Consider the following 20,861-nt stretch of genomic DNA (forward strand, 5'->3'; position numbering starts at 1 on the left):
GTGAAACGAGAACCGAGCTCCACGCGAGGATCCCTGCCACCTGTGCGCGCGATCGCCTCCGTGCGTGGAGGAAAGAAGAATCTGAGAACACGTTCTTGCCCATCCTCCATCGATCCACTTCGACAAAAAGATCTAATATTTCCGCTGTGAAAAGAACATCGTACTTTACAAATTTCGAGTCTTTGAACAGTTCGTTAAGACTTCCATCGGTCGATCGACATGGACGAAGGAAGATTCGAGGTTCGAGGGGGTTCTAGACGATATTTACGATCGAGGAACGAGGTCACGGAACGGGAACCGAATAATGAATTTCGCGATGGGAAGACACTCGCGTGTTACCACATGCACACGTATACGCACACACAAACACGACACGGTTATTAAAGCGTTCGAGGGCGGATTTATCGCGTGCCCGGTGGACATTAACTGGGCAAAGTGTCAAGGGCGACTGAGCTTGTTACGGCACGGATGCTTCACTTTATCAGCGAACGAACATTGACGGGAAACCGTGAGAAAGAGAGACGGATAGGCAGATAGAAAGCAGCGCCGGAGGAACGTTAACAGAGGCGAGAGAACGGTTGGTCAGAAGTAAGAGAGAAAGACAGTGCAAGAGGACCGCGCGGGGGTGTTGGAGGGAAGGGGAAAGGGTTCGTTCGAAAAGCAGGGTACCCGTGTCCATTGACCGTAGGTACGCCAGTGTCGACCGCATCGATAATTCGATAAAGTGTCCTCACATTACCCTATTGATTGCTCCATTGTCCCGCGACGCTTCTCGCCGATGGGCCTCGTCCAAGCTTTCAACCCCTTGGTTCAACGCTTTGCTTCCTCTTCCTTAGTCTCACCGCGGCGGACTCGTTTGTGTACACGATTATAACGATATTTCCATACGTAAAAGGGATAGTTCTGTATCGATCGATGCGGTCGCAGCCTTCGTTAATCATAGAGCCAGGGACGCGGGAGTTATTGAATTTCGAAGAAGCTCACCCGCGACCATCTAGCCGCCAACGATTCGATAACTTCCGTAAAATCTCTGGTGTTCGTAGCTACGTCGATGATATTCGTGAATCGAAATCTAGAATTCTCCCGATATAGATATAGGAGACATTGTTCGACACGTTTAACAATCTACTTTTCAGCAGTAGCATAAAGAAGTAATGGAATAAAATTAAACTTTATTTCAGAAATCAAAACAGATTTCATCGAATATAAAAGTGTTTTCGATGATAAAGTTTTTCTAAAACGATTCGAATGTGACGGAAGATCTTCAAAATATCGGACGACTTCGATCGATAATTGCTTCGGAGAAAATTACAAATGTTTATAAAGGATGTCATCGGCATACGCGAGAATTCTCAGTATTTTTCTATCAGCCCCCGTACATCAATGGCCACGCGAACGGCCAGCCGGATCTCTCTTGAAATCGACGATCGATTATAGCCGAGGAGGGTCTGTAAAGAAAGCTGACGTAGGAAGGAGGTGAGAGGGGCCAGGCGAACAGCACACGGAGGAGAGATCCGGACCTCTGCTGCATGCCTGAATCCTAATTGAATCGTCAGGATGCTCGACTACCGGCCCTTCTCCGGCCCGCTGACATCAAGAATGTGACAGACAGTCGGGCATCGTGCCCTTTTCACGATCCCTCCGCGTCGAACCTCCGGCGACCCGCCGTACGATTCCGATGTATTGCCCGTCGTTCCGTCCAGCTCGTTTACGCATAATTTGCTCCGCCGTGATTTGGGTTTACGACGCGCGAACCCCTTACACCGCCGACCGGAGTAAATCAACGCTACACGATCGAACGATGTTTCCTTCTGACCTTGTCGGTACTTCCGTGAATTCTTTCATTCACGTAAGACGAATTAAGTTAAGCAATTCGGAGCTAAGGTATACGAAATTGGAGAAATTTTTCATTTGTACACGTCGCATGAAGGGAAGCGAATTTTTCTTGTTTAAAGAATAAGTTGAAGCGATTAACGAACAAATATCGTTAGTGAAAAAAATTCTATATTTGTTAAATACCGTTTACAAGGGAAGAAGATATCGATGACAGCTTGTTTTATCGATCTAACATCTTTTGGACCCCATTATTATATAGAACTTTCATAGCTTTCTACCAAAATATCAAAATTTAAAAAATCTCAGAATTAAGTTTCCCTTGTCCCTCAAGTTCATCAAATTGCTTTCCAGCTTAAAATAATGACATAAATCATAATCATCGAAAACCGTTTGCCACGCTAACCGAACACCAAAAAACCGACAATTTTCGCTTCCGCGTGAAATATCAGCACGGGTTGACGAACAAGGATTCGTTTCTAGCCTCTAGGGAATCTTCTGACATTGGACTTGAGCTAAGCTTATCGTTCGTGGTGTTTGTACCTGTTCTTGTGGGCGGAGCACGGCGTGCCATTCTATTTCAGCTCGGCTTTCATTCATAACTTGGGTTTTTAATAGCTTGCCGCAGCATAACACGCAGCGCCTCTGGCGATGTTCGAGGAGAGCCCCGATATCGTCCCGTAGACGCAAAGTCCACGCGAACCATAGACGCTCGAACGAACCCCTTTTCCTCGACTTTTCTCGCACAAATCGACGCTTTATCTGATCCCAAGATATTAATCGAAATATCAAAGGTACGACTTTTACTCGTTCTCCGAGTTTAATTTTGGAAATGAAAGTTTGTTGAAATAGCGATGAGTATGAAATAATGATATCGATACTATCAAGATGATAAAGCGAACATAAATAATATAACACAAATTATGTAACTAAAATTATAGTATAATCGCGTTTTAAAAATGGAATACTATCTTCCCTCATCAAAAGAAAATTTATCGAGTCTTGAATTAAATGCTCTTACTTTCAACGACAGGTAATATGCATGTACCATTAAATGCCATTCTGTTAAATCTTCTTCTGAAAGGAACTAAAGCACGAGTCGTATCAAAAAACATACATCTCATAATGAGATACGAGCTATATGTTAATTCGCTTGCACCAGGTGCACGATGGAAACGAACTTACGAGTATCGCTAACTTTAAAATTTATCGAGATTGTCAAGACGTTATAATTCCTTCGGTCCGTTAATCTCTATAAGAATAGAAATGAAAAATAACCTGTACAGCTTTATCGTCCGAAAAGAAATGTAAAGATACACACGATCGAACATATTTCTTTCTTATTGCTACAGTTACTACATTTTTCACACCTTCAAATTTACAAAACCAATAAATATAATATTCTCTCTTAATTTATGAACCTCCGATATGACAAAACTAACGCATCGAGTCGAAGATACGAAGAATAAGATTATTCAACATCTGGACGATCCTTAGAGGCTCGTATCGAGCACGAATGGAATTTGAGGAAGGCGGTTAATGAAGAAATCAGCCTGTGTACCTATGTATGTAACTACGTCTGGTAGTAGGAAAACGGGCTGGTTTGCTAAGATCGCGAGCAATTTCATTCGCAAGAAACCCGGAATTACGCAACGAGGCATGGTCCTGTCAGGAATGATATATTATAGATGCGATACGAAGATTAGATGTCTGAGAGCAGATATAATTTTATACACTCTCGTGGAACGCGTTTCCTGTTTGACAAAAGAGAAACGGCGCCGATATTTGCAGCGCGCGGCAGCAACAGCTTTGCAAGGAAAACAGAAACAGAAACGATAGACGGAATGGCGTGCGACGCGAGCGCCACGGGATCGAACGTGGTTTCCGGGCGACCAGGCGAAACCGGAAGAGCACTTGTTATCGTCGAAAGGCGTACATCTGCTTGCATAACCGTAACACGAGCTCATGGAATTCCGTTTGACATCGGAGAAGTGGATCTCGCTCGAAACAGATCGCTATCGCGACCTTTTTTTCAAACGCAAACTGTTAATTCGTTCCATGCATTAACGTTCGAACGATCGCCTCCCGAGAGCGCGCAGATACAGCGGCGAACGAATCGGGTGCAATTAATCTGACAGTGCACAGACGTGTTTCGCGTTTCGACCGTTTCCGGCTCTCGGACCACGCCAGACGTTGAGCAACGTATCACACGCGTGTATACGTTCACGTCCCGTTCGTACTTGCGCCACTCGATCAAAACGACCACGATTATTATGTACAGAAGTTTATCATTTATTATTATTACTCTCTTATTTTTCTCTTCTCGGAGGTTATCGATATTCAATTGAAATATGGACGAATTACCGCGTTTATCATTCGTAATGTAGAACGATTGAATGTTAAACATTTTTACGTCGATAAAAAATTAAGGGACAGGCTGAATTTTACAGGAAACATTCGTTGCTGTAAGATCTTGGAAAGACAACTTGGATCATCGAACATCTACAGTTTACCACAAGTACGTCTCTCCTCGATGAAGGAGAAAGCTCTCTCAGTCCCGTCATCGGGCGAACGCCATTTTTGTCGCAGGTGCGGACGAATGTTCGGCAACAAATCATATTCTTCTCTCTTGGCGACCGGCAGGCGGAGAGAGCGTGTCTTCGTAAGCCGATTAATCCTATCGAGCGTATCTCCAAAGGATTCTCTCCCTGTTATTCTCTTTCTCTCTCTGCTTGACACACAGGAGGATGAAAGGCCGTGACACGCATATAGGTAGAAACGCGCGAGAGGTCCTTTGGGCGCGATCATCCTCGCCAGTGGTTGAAGAAGGAGAGAATAGCGTTGGAGAACGGGTCGGCAGGACGGGGGTTGGGAGGGTGGATGAATATTCGAACAAAGAAGGAAGAGGGATAAGGAGGGAGGTATACACGAACGGCGCGAAGACGAGGGGTGGGCAGAGAGGCGAGGGCGACGCCACGAGGCTTATAAATAGACACGCGGATAATCACTCAGGATTTATGGTAACCACGGATTATCAAGTTGTACAAGGGGGTATATTTCATATTCGCGACGTTACCTTATTTCAATGGGGGAATACCTGTTCCGCGCGTTACAAACTGCATGAACGCGCATACACGGGACAACACGTGTGTTGCCTCCGCATCCTTCTATCTCCTTCTCTCCATCCTTCTCTCTCTTTCTCTTCTGGTGTCTATGTACACGTATATACACGAGGCTGTGGATCACACACATACTTGGAACCAAGACGCCACGGAACTGGCTCGAAGAGGCGTTCAGGTGCTTTCTCTCTCTGTCCCTCTTTATCTTCTCGATTCTCCCTCTCCGTCTAGCGTTCGTCCTGATCTCGCAGCGGCTTGCCCTTCTCTCAAAATCATTCCCACGTTCGCCAGAGTGCGCCTACAAAAGTGGCCAGCCACTTTTCCGAGAGACCGATCCCCTGACCGATCACCGACGACACCGTACACTGGCTCGATATCCGGTCTCAAGATTAGAACCAGAACTCTTACGGGCGGAACGGCGTCGTTGGCGTCGCCCGTCCGTCACAGCTGGAATTTCGAAACCACTCGACCGAAAGGATGAAATTGCAGGTGAGATACGGCACGGCCATGGCTCCTTCGAGAACGGGAAAAGACAAGCAGAAATTGCTACCAGAATGGGACCGCGACCCTTCCTCTTCAGCTTCTTCGTGCTCTTCACCTTCTTTCTTACGTACGGGAACACGGAATGCGTTTTTAACCCGTCATCTTAAACCCACCCTTTATAATCGTGCTGGTTTTTATTTACACGAGATCTAGTCGTTTGTTTGTCTTACGTTGCATCAGAGAATTATTCCCAGGAACTAGGAAAATTGTTTTATTGTCCAGTTTAAATAGAAAATTAACGAGAAGCGATACGAGGAGAGACGATTTGATTTTCGCGCGAAATGTTTCCTATTCTTCGATCCGTCAGTTCAAATTTTTCCGATAAAACAATAACCATAATTAATACATACCATACTCTGACAGCATCATGCATCACTCCTACACCACGATAAGAGAAATACATCACAGGCAAAGTTCCCGAATTCCACGGCCCAACCCGTCGAACACGTTGCCTTACCAAGAAACAACGGTTCCATCTCACCTAACAGGATTCGATTCTTCTTCACTTGACTTCTCTCCTATCCGGCGGAGAAAAGACGCGTGAGAAACGCCTCTAAGCGTAACCCCTCGACTCACGCGACCCTTATCGAGCCTCGAGTATCTCGCGCGTAGTACTCGCGGCCGTCGATCGATCGCCGAGTGAAAATGGAAAATGATTCTTCGGCAACGTGTTTATCGATTTCGAACAAAGGCGCGCCGCGAAGTCCGATAAGCTCGCGAGCGGAGATCTGTCCAGCGATTTGTTCGTTCGTTCGCTCGTTCTTACGATCGTTCGTTCGTTCGCGGCAATTACGAAGGAGCCTGGAAGAACGCACCGCGCGATCCTTTGAGCGCGCGAGTCACCTCCGTCTGTCTCGGTTCGCCGACAGAGGCATCGCGTGTACCCCAGATTATATCGCCAGGATGCAACAATAGACCCAGAGTCCCTCTTACCCGCCTTCCCGATCTCCAGCATCTTCTACCGTTTCTGTCCCTTCCCCTCTTTACCGCCCTTCGTCAGCACACCCACCCCCAACAGCCTGACGAAATATTCCCACAGAGCGAGCTTACATATGGGATTAACGCACCCACTAGGCTTCCCATTGTCAACACACGCACACACCACGCTAGGTGCCGCTCCTACAATACCCCAATATTCCTCGATCTAAAACCGACCGCCGCGGCGTCTTTCTACGCGATTGTTAACGGACTGCCTCCATTATGCGGACCTAGGCCAGCTCCGACCCTCGGATCAGGTTGCTCACGATTTTCACTATCAGGACCAGATGTTTACGGAGGTCGTTTCGAACCTTCGACGACACAAGTGGAACCTTTTCGTGGACTTTGAGCTGAATTTTTTGGAAATGAATGTTAAAAGCGGCGATTAGAATGCATAACTGAGATGGATGTAGAGGAATTGGTAATGTGGAGAGAGGATGTTTGTAGAGTTTGTATTAGGATAATTTATGTTGCTAGAAACGTGTCGTTCTCGTTGTAGATTGCAGATATGGAGATCTTTGTGCAATAAATACCTAAGTACTTGGTAATTGTAGATATCGTTGCTGATCGTAAATTGACATTTCTGTTTGTCATATCAACAATGGGATTGTAAATGTTTACAGGGAATCGAATGAAATAGACACGGTGTAAAGATTAACTATCTTTGTAATGATGGATCAGTGTTAAAATTTGTCTAGAACATTTCTGAGTAATAATAATTTAAGAACACTTGTAGCAGAATTTAGTGAATGATATAGTGTGTAACTACCATAGTTACAATTTCGTAAAAACAACTGCAGCAATTTGATAGAGCATTAAAAACATGCGAACGATTGAGGAACAGTTAGATTAGAATATGCAATTAGAGAAAGACAGCAACGCTATCGGAAAGATACACCTACGAATGCGGTGCATCTTTAGAATGAATTATTGTAATATTCAGCCATGATATCATTAGAATCTCATATCTCAAATTCATCGTATCCCATCTCTCACCACGAAGAATCTAATTTACTGCTAACAAGGTATGTAATGACCGCGCACACACGTGGAGTAACTTCATGAATATCGATCTACGCGGAATTAATCTGACTTATTAAGCAGCCACGGAAAACGCGACTCATCGTGTTTACGTCGACTCGAAAAAAAAAAAGAAATCCGACACGGAGAAACGAATCGATTCATCTAGTCGCGCCGAACGGTAAACAATCGCTTTCAATGTGAACACGACACGTGGAGCACAAAAGGATCTGCAGGAAAGTTAGTACGGGAGAATTAACTACAGATACACAATCGGCATAGGGACAAAGAATACAGCCAGCTTGCTCATTCTCATCATACATTGCTACATTACTCGATTTGCAGATTTGATCATTCCAATAATAAAATAATGAAACTATGCGTTTCTTATTTTTGAGATTGTACGAAGGAAGGCCCTGTCACAATGCTATAACTAATCAGTGCTATACATATTTCTTCCGTTAACCAAATAACCACCAATAGTAGCCGAACACCTTTCAATGATAGTGTTAGCATAACACAGCTGCTATTGATAGCAAACATGGGTAGGAACGAAAAGAAAACACGGTATTCGGACACATGCGAGTGGTAATTGAAGAAGATGCGCCCTTATATGCCGAGCATTCATCTGACAAATCCATTCATCCGTTCACCTGAGCCACGGCGGCCTTGAGCGATCCTACGGTGCGCATACGGGCGAGAGAAGTAACCATCGCATTCCAACGGCAATGAAAGCGTGCACGAATCGAGCGGTGCGTCGACGAGGAACGAAAGAACGGTACTTAAGGGTCCGCTCCTTTCTCGCGGCTCCCGTGAAAAAAATACTTTCGCTCGGAGATTCGTACGAACGACGAGGACATTAAAGAGAGGGGCAGTCGGGGGCGGGGATCATTCCGAACGATGACTAGGCGATTTCTCCGATTCGTCGGATGCTACCGCCGGATACTCGATCCACGGAAATATTCCGCCGATATCGGATTCATTGCTCACGAATCCGTTCTGAAGCGTTCCATCTTCGGCCGAGCTTGTTCATTAGCACGATAATGGGTTACTCGAGCGGCGAGCCCAGCTTCTTCTCCTTTCGAATCGACGCTAGATTACGCGCATTCCGAACGATACCTCGAGCCATCGAGATTCCCTCGGCCAAGAAACTTCTCTCGATCTTCGTGACATTACCTTCGGTTTATACGCGAGTGGTCGTTTATCGTAATTCGGGCGGGACGACTAAAGAGACTCGTGGATGCAGAATCCGCGACGATTAAACGCACCAGATACAATGTCAGTCATGGAAAATCCTGGCTCCAGGAGATAATACGAATCTACGTGCCTGTTAACATTCCGTTTGGTCGTGGAACGGGTTGCCGACTCGATGAGCCGCGTCTCGATCTTCCCGTCGAGCTTCACCATCCACCTTAATTAGCCCTGGATTTATAATGCCGCAAATCGAACGCTCTATTGATCATTTTAAGAGTTGTTTCACGAGCAAGTGGTTTTATTATCATCATTATTATTATTATTCTGCTGATACGCGAGACGCGTAGCAAGCAGAGGAACGAAGAAAAGAAGGAAAGATGGCTTCGTAGTTGAACATAGACGTGTAGGTAGTGTATATCGGAATCGATGATCGAACGCGTTAATAACAACGTTAGTGTGGCCGCGTAGAATACCCTGTGGGATCTCCTTATTAATTTTTCGCCCGGGCGGATCGCCGTCGTAATTTCTTCCGCGGCCGAGATATTCAGCTTTTGCTCGTAATTATATCAGCGACGATTTAAATTCTAATACCCGAGCACGGCGAGTCCGTAAGCCGGTTAATGATCTCTCGTCACGAGCGGAGAGCGCGACAGAGCGGGACCCTTGCTGGAGAAAGAGAGAAAAATTAACGCTAAAAGTGCCTGTGGTGCAACAGATCAAAGCAAAATGCGGTTAACGTCGTCACCGGTTTTGTCGAACGTGAAACGACCTGGGCCGCGATATCCGTCGTTAAAGATACGTGTTGAACGAGCAGAAGCTCGCGTTCCCGCTCGTATAAACGTCACAATAAAAAAATTTGTTGACCACTGTGAGAAATCATATGGAAAACCAGCTCGTTGTCGTGAAGGAAGACGTTCTCTCGACCAATATCTCTCTAAGGCGAGTATAATAATATTTGATTGAAAGAAGAAATGGAAAGAACAAAAACGTGGTTTTACCGTTCAAGCGAATAGAAATGAGTATAGATGATCGTCTTAGTTTAAGTTCCTTGTTCTCGTGATTAACTTTTTAGTATATGTATATATATATATATATATATTGTTATTCGTAATCACAAACAGCTTCAAACAATTGAATTCTAAATGTTAAATGTAAAATCTGTTCTATCGTTATCTACAGCAAATACTAGATTGTACGTATTCTTTTTTGGTAATACGATGACCTGGTTGCACGACTTTACGTGGAAAAAGCAAATAAAGGGCGGAGCGTTCGCGCAACGGTGGAGAAAAATGGTTCTCGAGATCAAAACCGTTCATTATTCCTCCCCTTTGAGCGACACGACGATGTATTCCCTTCTGTTAATGTGTAACGCAACCAACGATTCGAATCATTGTTACGTAACGAACGAATGCGACTAATAAGACGTTGTCGTGTAAACGAACGTATCTAACGACCCGCTCACAGCGCAACGTAAGCATGCTACGCTCGTTTCTACGCGTTATCGTCCCAGGCTTTGCAATAACGATCATTCGTGTTGCTGTTGACACAGGTTCAATAAGCGGAATGAAAGATTAACGACCTACTTTGATTTTCCACCACTATTACATTTTATTTTTAATCTCAGTCTTTATAGGTTCACTTTTTACTAATCTTAAATTCTGTTGCAACAACTTTGCCATATTTTTATATTCTGAACTCCGAATTTTTTAATTAGAGAGATCTTATTGCAAACATGATTCTATGACCAAAAATTACAGAATGTATAAAAAGGATTTAATCGAAAAAATCTTGCTATTTCTAGAACGATTAATTAAGTTCTGACATTTATAAATTGTCTTACTTCTTTCGTCCATGAAGTCGTGATATTACTTTTTGTGGTAATCTATTATCGTTTTATTTAAATCCATCGCGTTGCATATTATGATACTTCGATAAATCTGCAATGATCGTTTTTGCGCCTCCTTCGCTATTTAAATATACCTACAAATACATTACGTTTATTTATAATTATCTGCACAGGCATGATGCAAATCATTTTTAAGATGAGATTAACAATTTTTTACAACGTTCAGGTATGCGTTGTACGGAATATTTCGTTACTTGTAATTTCTTGGATTCGAATTAAATATGCATAATTTGTTTTTTTACCGAGACTTCAACGAAAACGTCAATAAAGGCATTAATAATTAATAGGATAATTTTATTTCAGCGTATAACATTACTTTATTCTTACGTGTAATTAGCGTATAATTATTAATTTTTCTTTTCCTTTACCGATTTACCGATTCTTTCCACAAAAAAGAAACGGAAAAGGAAGTAAAATTAAGACTGAGAAATTGAAAAGAACATTCATCATTCAGAATCACCAGTTTCCCGGACAGACGTACGTAAGTATATATAGGTATGTATCAACGTCTTGGCAAACGTCTTCATAGAAAAAGAAAGACAAGTGAAAAGGAACTAGAGAGAAAAACCGAAGGAGAGCAAGGAAAAGAAAAAAGAAGTACACAGACCGGACACTCGAAGGTGGCAGTTTTCCAGCGCAGCAGCTTAGCCGGTACAGTTGAAAGAGATACGTGACGCACACATGCGCGACCAGTTCAGGGGGAGCGTCGCGGACAATGCCAAGCTGCGCTACGACGACGTGCGTACGAGGTGACTGCTTGTGTTCGGTGTTTCGCGAACAAATGGGAGAGCATCGTGCCGGCACCCTGACTCACTGGCGAGGAGATGCCGGAGGAAAAGGGGCACCGCCACAAACGACGACGACGACGACGACGACGACGACGACAACGACGACGATGACGACGACGACGATGGCGACGAAACAACGACGAGGACGAGGATGAGGAGGTAGAGGAGGAGGAGAAGGAAGAAGAAGAAGAAGAGGTCGAAAGCATTGTTCCGCGCCCCTCGCACCGTACACCGCGGTCCGCTCGTTTTTCGTCCCACTACGTTTCATACCGATGCACCATGCGGTACCTTCGCTCTCTCCCTTTCTCTCTTTTTCTCCACCTCCCTAAAGCCATCTCAAACGCACCGGCCCGTGCTCAGGTGTGCTCCATTGTTAAACGCCCCACATATCGCGTACGCGGCCCGCGCTTACCCTCTTTATTATGTGTTTGCCCATTATAACGAGAGTGAGAAAGAGATACGAACCGAAAGCGGAGCAACAGAGACGACGGGAAGGGGATGGAATAAAAAGAACACGTGGGGTGAGGAATAGACGAGAAACGCAGAGCCACTGGCTGAGGGATCAAGTGGCATTGTCCGGTCCGACGATGCCCTCGCTTTTGTAAGATCTTGCGCATCGCTGCCAGCCAGCGATTCGAATGCCTCCCGTATACACAGAGAACGATAAAACATCCCGAGGAACGAATTCACCTAATGTCGCTTAGCTCTGCTTGGAAATGGAGAGTCGTGACCCTGGGCCAGGAGGAAAGCTCGTGGAAGGTAATAAGTAAGGATTTTTGCTCGTTCCGATGTTTACATTATGTTCAGCCACGGCAACGATGCGAACTCAAGTCGTTTTGTTGGTCCCTTTGCGGAAGCATTTCGCGACTCAGAAAACGAAGGAAGGAAAGAAAGCCAGAGAGAGAACTATGACTCTTTATCGCCAGCTCGTAGAGTACAGTATGCACGGGATACGCGTTTCGTAGGGATTTTTCAACGGTACCAATCGCGCGATTTCCCTCGGTTTCCAACGGGCTGAACGTACCGTATCCGAGAGTACGTAGAGACTTCTCGCGTAGTCTCGAACGGGTTGGGATTGAACTCAGACGCAAGGGCTCGCCGGGAGAGGCATAGCCAAAGGGATTTACGCGGTACTCGACGCGGAGTCGACCTTTAGGGTCGACCCATTGAAAAATTAGTAAATTATTTAAGACTCCGCCGGCCACGTCTGTGCTTGTTCGCGGTTGATTTATTTCGACTATCGTGATGCATGGGCCGGCTATCCAATATTGTAATACGTTTTGCATACGTGGTATATACGCGCGCGTACGTATCATTGTCGACGTTCCGTGGCCTAGCGATTGAAACACTACCCGGGCTATATCTCAACAGGTTCGCCGAGCGTTATGAGCGGCTGCTCTACACGGCATTATGTTCTCTGGATGGGCTGGAACGATGCGAAGGGGAGAAGAAGAAGATACCGGTCGCAGTTGTCGGATCAGAATCCTATATTATCGCGCTCTAGAAGCTCCGGGGCAGGTGTATCGGTGACCCTTGTCTTAGCACGTATTCCACACGCATTTTACACCCTACACCCCGGCGGGATAAGACAAAGCGAAATATACCATCGACTATGGCGCGAGAGGACGGCTCGTTCTTCTTCGAGCGCCACAGCTCTAACCGCGACCGCGTGAAACGCCTGTCCGCCAGTTTTTACGCTGTTGCAGCGTTCAAACTGTTTTTAAAGAACCGGTTTCATACCGATTACAGGTGTTTATTATTGTACTTATGCAACGCCGGATTGTTACCGACACCAAGTTATAGGACGAGGTTTGATTTCTATTTTCAGACTGGATAAAAGGGACAGATTCATTGTAAAGTAAATGAAATTAATTAATGACAATTTTCCCGACCGCCGATAAATCTTATACGGATGTATGGCAAAGTACAGTGTAGAAACACATAAATCTACTTTATTGTCATAAATTCGTTACTATGGATAGATTGTAATACCGATACGTATTATGCATACGTATTATGCATACCTATTATGCATCTTGATGTTGTTAGATTGTTTGCTTTTAATTGTTACACTTTGGAATTCAAATTAATCGCTTTTATGTTGCAAGACGTCTATTTCTAGTTCTCCTATGCTAATTCCATGCATTTCGATATGAACAGGATACACAAGTTAATTAGGAAAATACGCTGACATGTTATCTTTATATCCTTGGAAAAATGAGACATCGAAGTGATCATATACCGGTTGTTGCTTAAGAGAATAATGAGTTTAAACTACTATCGTATTGTTAAAGGTACCGTGTACCAAGTACGTTTAATAAATCGAAAATAATCGTTAGATTGCTTATAAACTCTTGACACATGTCTAGCTGCTATGAAATACCCAATTTTCGAAACGTCGATACTAAACTAATCTAACATGCGTAAGTGCATTCGACCCTTGAGCCACCATAAATGATTTTGTCGAGTTACCGGTGCACTTACTCACTCGACGTCATTTTTCACGCTGACGTTCTCTTTAATAAGTAAGCAACAAACCTCATTTAACATCTTACACGCACCGAGCTGTTCCACGGTTCCCTCTTCGGAGAACTTGTCAGAATCGAAAATCGCAATTTTCCCGTTAAATACACCTCGCCAGTTAAGGGTTACACTAAACTTTCACGCTTATTAAGGAGGCAGAATCGCGGTGCACCGGCAGCGAGTTAGCTAGCTCGCTCGTGCACACGCAGGCTGCTTGAAATTCACGCTATAAGTTGTATCAACGTCCCGGACATTCAATCCCGGCGTACGTTGCGCGAGCCCGGCCGGTAATGAAACATTTAACGCGCGTTCCCTTATCTCCGCATCTGGTAATATACAACGAACGGTGAGTACGGTGAGGTGCGATAATTCGAGCGCGCGCGCGGCGATTCGCGCCGTTTTTCTCCCCACCATCGGTTACACCGTTCCCGTTACATAATGGCGAGCCTCGAAACGAGCAGGACTGCCACTGAAAAGCAGTCGCGCCCGCGGTGTACAACTCGTTAATCACACAGGCGAATGCTGCCGCGAGTTTTCAAAGCTTTCGTATATACACATGTACGTATGTACACAGGCTCGACCGACAGTCGACATTCGGTTCGACAACGTTCTACGTCAAATCCGCGCCGATTCTCTAATTCATCGACGCGTGCGCCAGCCTTTCCTCGCATCGCGAATCGTTTATCGCGCGATCTCCGCCACGATAGTCTATCGCGATGCCGCATTGCACCGCGCGAAAATGTTTTCCCCCGTGGGTAAAGCTACGCGCCGTCCCTGAATGCCAACGTTCTACGATTCCCCTTGACTTTTGTCCGGGGCACTTGAGTTATGTTAAAGTCGGCACAAAGTATAGAAAGTCGGCTCGTACTCACCTCCGAGACAATCGCTGCATTCTACTGTCGTACGTGTCAGCTCGTCAATATCGACGATACGATGTACCTTTACCATTGATTTCTTTGTTAGAGGTTGTTGCACGTTTCACGAATCAGCCCGCGGGCTTATTATCTGATGAAACGTCTAAAACGATCGTTCATTCGAAGGGAAAAGAATGTGGGAACTTACCGGTACCCGTCGAAGTACTGCGTTCATTGGCCAGAAAATCTCTCGTAGATGTACAAGTTTGTAAATACTGTATGTGAGCATAGATGTCAGAAATACGTTGTCGCGTATGTGCGTCACAACGATTGTTTACCATATAACCATACGCGACGCGGTCAAATGCGTAAATTTGTATACAACTGTTAATGAATGTGATCGACGAATCACATACGATGTAACGATCACGTGAATCAGCACTTATTATTCAGAAATACGGTCGTCGTGTGTACATAACTTTTGCTCGATACAACAACTATTTACGGGAAAACGAACCTTTTTCGACCGGCTACACGCGGCAACAACTCGAACGCAGCCATATTTGTCTGTTGACTGACAGATGACGCGCCGTGGTCTCTCTAGCGGCAAAATTCGAAATTATAGTGCGCGCTCAAGCGTCGCTGAGATGTTGAGATAATTGAAATGATTTCTTGTTAGAAGGGTAAGTGAATCATTGCTATTGGCATTGCGAGTATGGCTTACGCTGTTTTAATAAAGATGTATCACTGTTTCCTTACTTTACTTAAGTTGCCGTTGCCTTTTATAGTTTTCTATTGGGTAACTATAGACTTCACTAGAATAAATTACTTTTAATAGGGTACAAAGTAACGAATCTAAGAAGTATATTTAAATGTAATTCAGAGGCTCATGTTATTTGCCAATAATTTATAAGAACTAATAATATTAACCCTTTCGTTACCGCCGTTTAAGTAAAAGTCGTTGTTCGCAGGGCAAGTTTCAAATATTTGATATGTTACATAATACGACATATGGTTTTAGATATACAATAGTAGAAAATGATAAGTAGACAATCCAAGCGGCTTTTAGAATGCGTCACATATGTGTAAGGCGTAATAGCGAAATGCTTAAATACAACGTGTTTCAATTGATAAGAGAAATGGCGACACATTCTGACTCCGAAGATAAAGATGAATTGTAAAAACAAGAGGAGTGTTCGATCCACTATAAACGTTTCATCAGAACATGCACACTAAAAATTAAAATCTCGATACGCATTTTCCATTTTAACATTGATATCGCCTCCAGCATCGCTTAGAATTGTAATATTTCTACAAGTTCGACGGGAATTGCAACGCGTTGTTAATAGATTCACGTCCGTCCGTCGCATGAGCAGGATTCGTTCAAGGTGCGGGTATGATTAGTAATTCAGATCACCGCGAAGTAAGATATTACACGGCCGGAGTAATTACGGTGTCGGTACGAGTTCTGAAGAGTTCCGAAGATTTTTCCGCAGCGACGTGTCTCCGTTTAGGATGGCTATGCAATTAATGAACCGTCGCGGGCACCGGCCCCGGCACGCCGATCCAGAGTTAAATTTAGCAAGATTTAGCATAACGCTTGGTTAATTAGTCGAATGGAATCTAAGGCATCCGATTAAAGGGGAGTTCGGAATAGGGAACAGAGGACACGGCGGGGCAGCGCTCGCGTGCGTGTAGATCGCGTCCTTGTGTTGCCAAATAGGTAGTGGCGACATCTACTTGGCGCCAGTCCACTCGTTCTGCAAGCGTACCATCCCGACACGTTCTATACGTTGTCGAAGAAGGAAAGGACAGAACACGGAGGACCAGAGAGCAGTACGAAGACGACGAGGTGGAGGACGCGTAGTTCTGTGGCTTCTTCCTCTCGGTTCGAAGTTGCAGCTCTCACCGGCACACGGTTGGATCGCCTCGGAAAAAGTTCTTCGCAAAACCAGCGGCGTAATATACGATCCTAGGGTCCCGACCGAGAGCGTCCAACGTTTATCTCTTTCCGATACGGAAGTCTGCCGGAGGAATTAATTGCCTGCCGTGGCACCTTACCACGGCTCCGGCGGCGTCCCGATGCAATATCTGTTCTCCTCCGAGCCATTAGCCGGGCGCATACTTTACATTAGAAAGCACGTAAGAACCGTGAGCACAACGAGGAGACCTGTTCTCTCGCGAAACCTTGTTTTGCAGAATTCTCGCTTCCCCTCAGCTGCCGGCTGAGCTAAAAATCGCTCGACGAAAATCTATCGGCGTGCCGTAGATCGTTAGCGGACCGCGTTCGATCGGCCCCGCTGTGACCCAGACCTGCGCACGTTTCCTTCGTCGTCTTACCATTTTTCGACTTTCGATTATGCATTGCTCGACTAACTAGCGTTAGTGGAGCTAACATCGTCCAGCGAACTGGTTACGCTCGGGATCAACGCTCGATTTGTTTTATTTTACCTAACCATTTCCAAATGTCAAGTCGGAATTAGGTACGGTCGGCACGCACGTTTGACTGATTTAATTATATAGTTTGATACTTTATTTGTAAGAAATATAATGTCAGGTATTATCTATATGAATTAATTAATTTAATAAACGAGAGAAAGACGAAGAGAGAAAGATTCATTTAGCAGTGTACAAATTCTTTTCATAATCAGTGGTTATACCTTATGATGTTTGCCAATATTATTCATTTGTATTTACGATCACTCATTCAACCTACAGATTTCACATCCATTGTTCGTACAGCTTACACCTGACAGTAAGTCTCGATCAAGTTCAATGGAGAAAGCCTATTGACAATTCTATGTCAAGTATATACGCCACGTTTTTCAGTTTAAGAAAATTCCGCAACCTTACCAATTTACTTCATACAAAGATTTGTAGCGGCACAGGAGTCAAAGGACGACGCGAGTCGAGAGCGACTCATGCTGTTGTTTTGCCTCAGGACATCGACTCAGCCTTGACGCAAAAATATAATGATAAACAAACTGCGGGCAAAACAATGTCGCCGCTACGTGCAACCGTCGAATGAAGACGAATTCAAATTTTCTGACCCCTTCCCCCTCCCCCCGACCAGTATAAATAAACGGACGCGATCGCGAACGATAGAGTATCTCTGAGTATCTCACGAGTATTTATTCCGCGATTTTATTTTGCGATTTATACTTTGTACTAACGACTCACGTATATGACTGTACATTAATTTATTATTTTAAATATATTCGACGGTTTCAACAGCGAGCAATCACGTCCTTTAAACCTCACATACGAACTATCCTCTACAGATTCTACTGAACAAATGATATATAAAGATAGCACTAAACTTGCAGAATAATCCGAAATATCCTCGCTATGTTTAATAAATTAAATTGAATAAACATGTCGTGACAGTAACATCTAAACCAGATCTTAGACATTAAACGGAGCTGGAATTCCTATTCCTATCCCAATAACTCGATCTACCAGTCTTATCCTCGAAGAAGAAACATAAAACGATAATGCAAAGCGTAACGCTCGAGGCATCGAGGACACGGTTAGAGAGCACGTAAAAGAGCGGAGGATCGTTTCGTCCGGGTCAGGCGTTAATTTATATCGCGAACGATGCGGAGCCGGGCGTTATTAACCTGCATGATGGTGACTGGTGTATGTGCTAGGGGCCGCGAAGCGTGAGAATTTGTCTCGGCGGGGACTGGATCGGAGATCGTTCAGGATCAACGACGCCGTTTCAGCATCCATTCTCTTGGCGTTTCCTTCTTCACGTCAGCGGCGATAATGCCGCGTATGCGCCCAGTGACGAGACAATCGGGGGAAAAAAGAATAGCTCGCTCGCGGGACTATACGAGGGACTACGAGAACTTTCACTTCGCGCAGTACACCGGCTTCGATGGTGAATAAGCGCGCGAACCAGCGCGTACAGCTCGAGGAAATCTACGAGAGGCTGCAAAGTGCAGACGAGCAGATAACCTCGTCCGAGTGCAACGCGCGATTCTTTACTGGCCAATTGTTTACCTTCACTTTTCTGTCGTTGATTTCCGTGGAAAGGAAGGCACTTGCAGTTTGTCTGCTGTATATTTTACGCGGGGAATGAGATTGATGAATGTCTGTCTATTCTTCTATTTCGTTTTGACTAAGACATATATTAAATGTAATTCTAAAGAATGTTCAATATTCTAAGCGTAGATAGCTTACTGTAAATTAGACGTTTTACTATTAGTAATTTTATTTCAACTTTAGTGATTTATTAAGATTTGGGCTAGAAACCTTTTCTCATTATTTGCATCATGAATATTTTCTTACTCCAGCACTTCTACCGTTGATTTTAGACACGATAGTTGAAAGCGTAAGGCGGATCGAAGCAAATCACCAAGCATGTAATGTCATCACCTTCGTCAATTTTGGAGTGAATGGTTTCGAACCTATCTATTTTCATCCTATTTTTTTCTATAGGAAGACTCACGCAAAGTTGAATTGTTGTGTGAAGCATGTATAATCTTCTACCTCTGAGCGATCCTATATACAGTAGAAATTGCTATTCTATACCTAACTTTTTCCATTGAGTATAAAACAACAAAAATAACATACCAAGTAGGTCTACAAACTTGGAAAGGTCAGTCTCTAAAAGATTGCAACCTCATTCCTTTTTCTCTCTTTTTGACACGAATTGGTATATTTTTTGACAAACAGGAAAACGTGCGTGGCACGCAATCGCAATGATTTATACAGTCGGCGATGACAAGATTTCCAAGTAGTTACGTTTGCTTGCGTAACGGGCAAATTATACGGTAGAAGTAACGATCTCTTTGCAGTCTCCTTAAAGACACTTACCGGGGCTGTTGTCGTTCGACGTGTAATTTGAATGGCGTTTCATTTGTACGAACGCACGGCTATACGTCATGCTATTTTACGGGGCGAATAATTTCAATGTTTTACCGACTTTCCGAGCGGTCAATGACTTACTCCGTGAAACCTTCGTATTTAATTACTCGTGAAGAATACCGATTAAGCGATACCTTTTAAAGATTACGACAAAGTCGGTTTTCCCGCGCGAAATGCCACGCTCGAACTACGGAATTAATATCTCAATTTTACCGGCATTCATTGGCCAGCCTACGATCGTAGAACCGCAATAATTCTGTTAAAAACCGTGCGGCTGTTATGAAAGTAATTTATACCGCGATAAATGGCACCGGTCTAGCAGAAATCGTATTAACCTTTGTCGCGTAAGAATATTACGCACCGCTGTTACTTCATTCAATTACATTTTAGACGATTATAATTGTTTATATTACACGGTAATAATATTATACAAAATAGTATTGTTTTTAATACGGAATGCAGCAATACGAATAATTAATTTAATAATTATTTCGATCCATCCCAGCCTTCTCAATTTTACCTTGAAAATATTCAATTCTGGCATGAAGTGATTGTTATTACATATATATATAGAAAATTTTAGATATCTGAACTCTTCGTATTAATTGCAAATAAAGCGTGATTGTTTCACAAAGCTCGTTGCTGATTACGCTCGTTAAATCACAAATCGAATCGATTTCCCCTTTCAAACGTCCAAGTCGATTCGATTCTCGTGCAGCTTTTTAGCATTTTGTAAGAGGAAGAAAGAACCGTTTAACTGTTAGATTAAATTGTACATTGAGTAGTTGCGTGGATGTGGCGCGCGTAGCCCGCGGCGGAAATTCCGCGGATCGATCTATCGAGCGAATGGGTCTCGTTCAATAGCCATTGATAGATTCGAATTTCGGTGCTGTAACTTAACTGCACGACGACGGAACAACATTGGCTGACAATCTATTAACGTCGGATTCGGAACGCCGATCGATCCGCCGATATTCGCGTGTCTGTCATTTATGTAAATCGTGTTTGTTCGAATTATCGAAATCCTGGCCCAATTAATATCTTATTACTCGTTTAAATCAAGCTCCGCTATGCCCCTCGTGCTTAAAACATTTAACATTCTGCAATCGTGTCGCGATCGATACGCGTATGCTGATTGACCGATTCTTGCGAAACACGTGAAACTGGAGTTTGTTACGGTTGGCAAACGTTTGATGTAAACTCCACGTAATTACTTATTGATGCATTTGCA

At 44.1% G+C, this 20,861-nt stretch overlaps 1 protein-coding gene across 3 annotated transcripts in view; it reads right to left on the reverse strand.

Annotated features, from left to right (window-relative positions):
- LOC126915827 (transcription factor SOX-6) overlaps positions 1–20,861 on the reverse strand; it is a 325,178-nt gene that overhangs the window by 190,962 nt on the left and 113,355 nt on the right. Inside the window, exon 1 of one of the 3 annotated variants that reach the window (XM_050720904.1) lies at positions 14,967–15,308. The exons of 1 other annotated variant lie outside the window; for it this stretch is intronic. In XM_050720904.1, coding sequence (XP_050576861.1) covers positions 14,967–15,047 — 81 coding nt within the window. In that variant the 5' untranslated portion in view covers positions 15,048–15,308. Of the gene's footprint in view, positions 1–14,966; positions 15,309–20,861 lie in introns of those variants that run through there. One more of the 3 variants, XM_050720898.1, reaches the window with a different exon arrangement.

Source organism: Bombus affinis, chromosome 4 (genome assembly GCF_024516045.1).
Source record: "Bombus affinis isolate iyBomAffi1 chromosome 4, iyBomAffi1.2, whole genome shotgun sequence".
In the NCBI taxonomy this organism is placed as follows: domain Eukaryota; kingdom Metazoa; phylum Arthropoda; class Insecta; order Hymenoptera; family Apidae; genus Bombus; species Bombus affinis.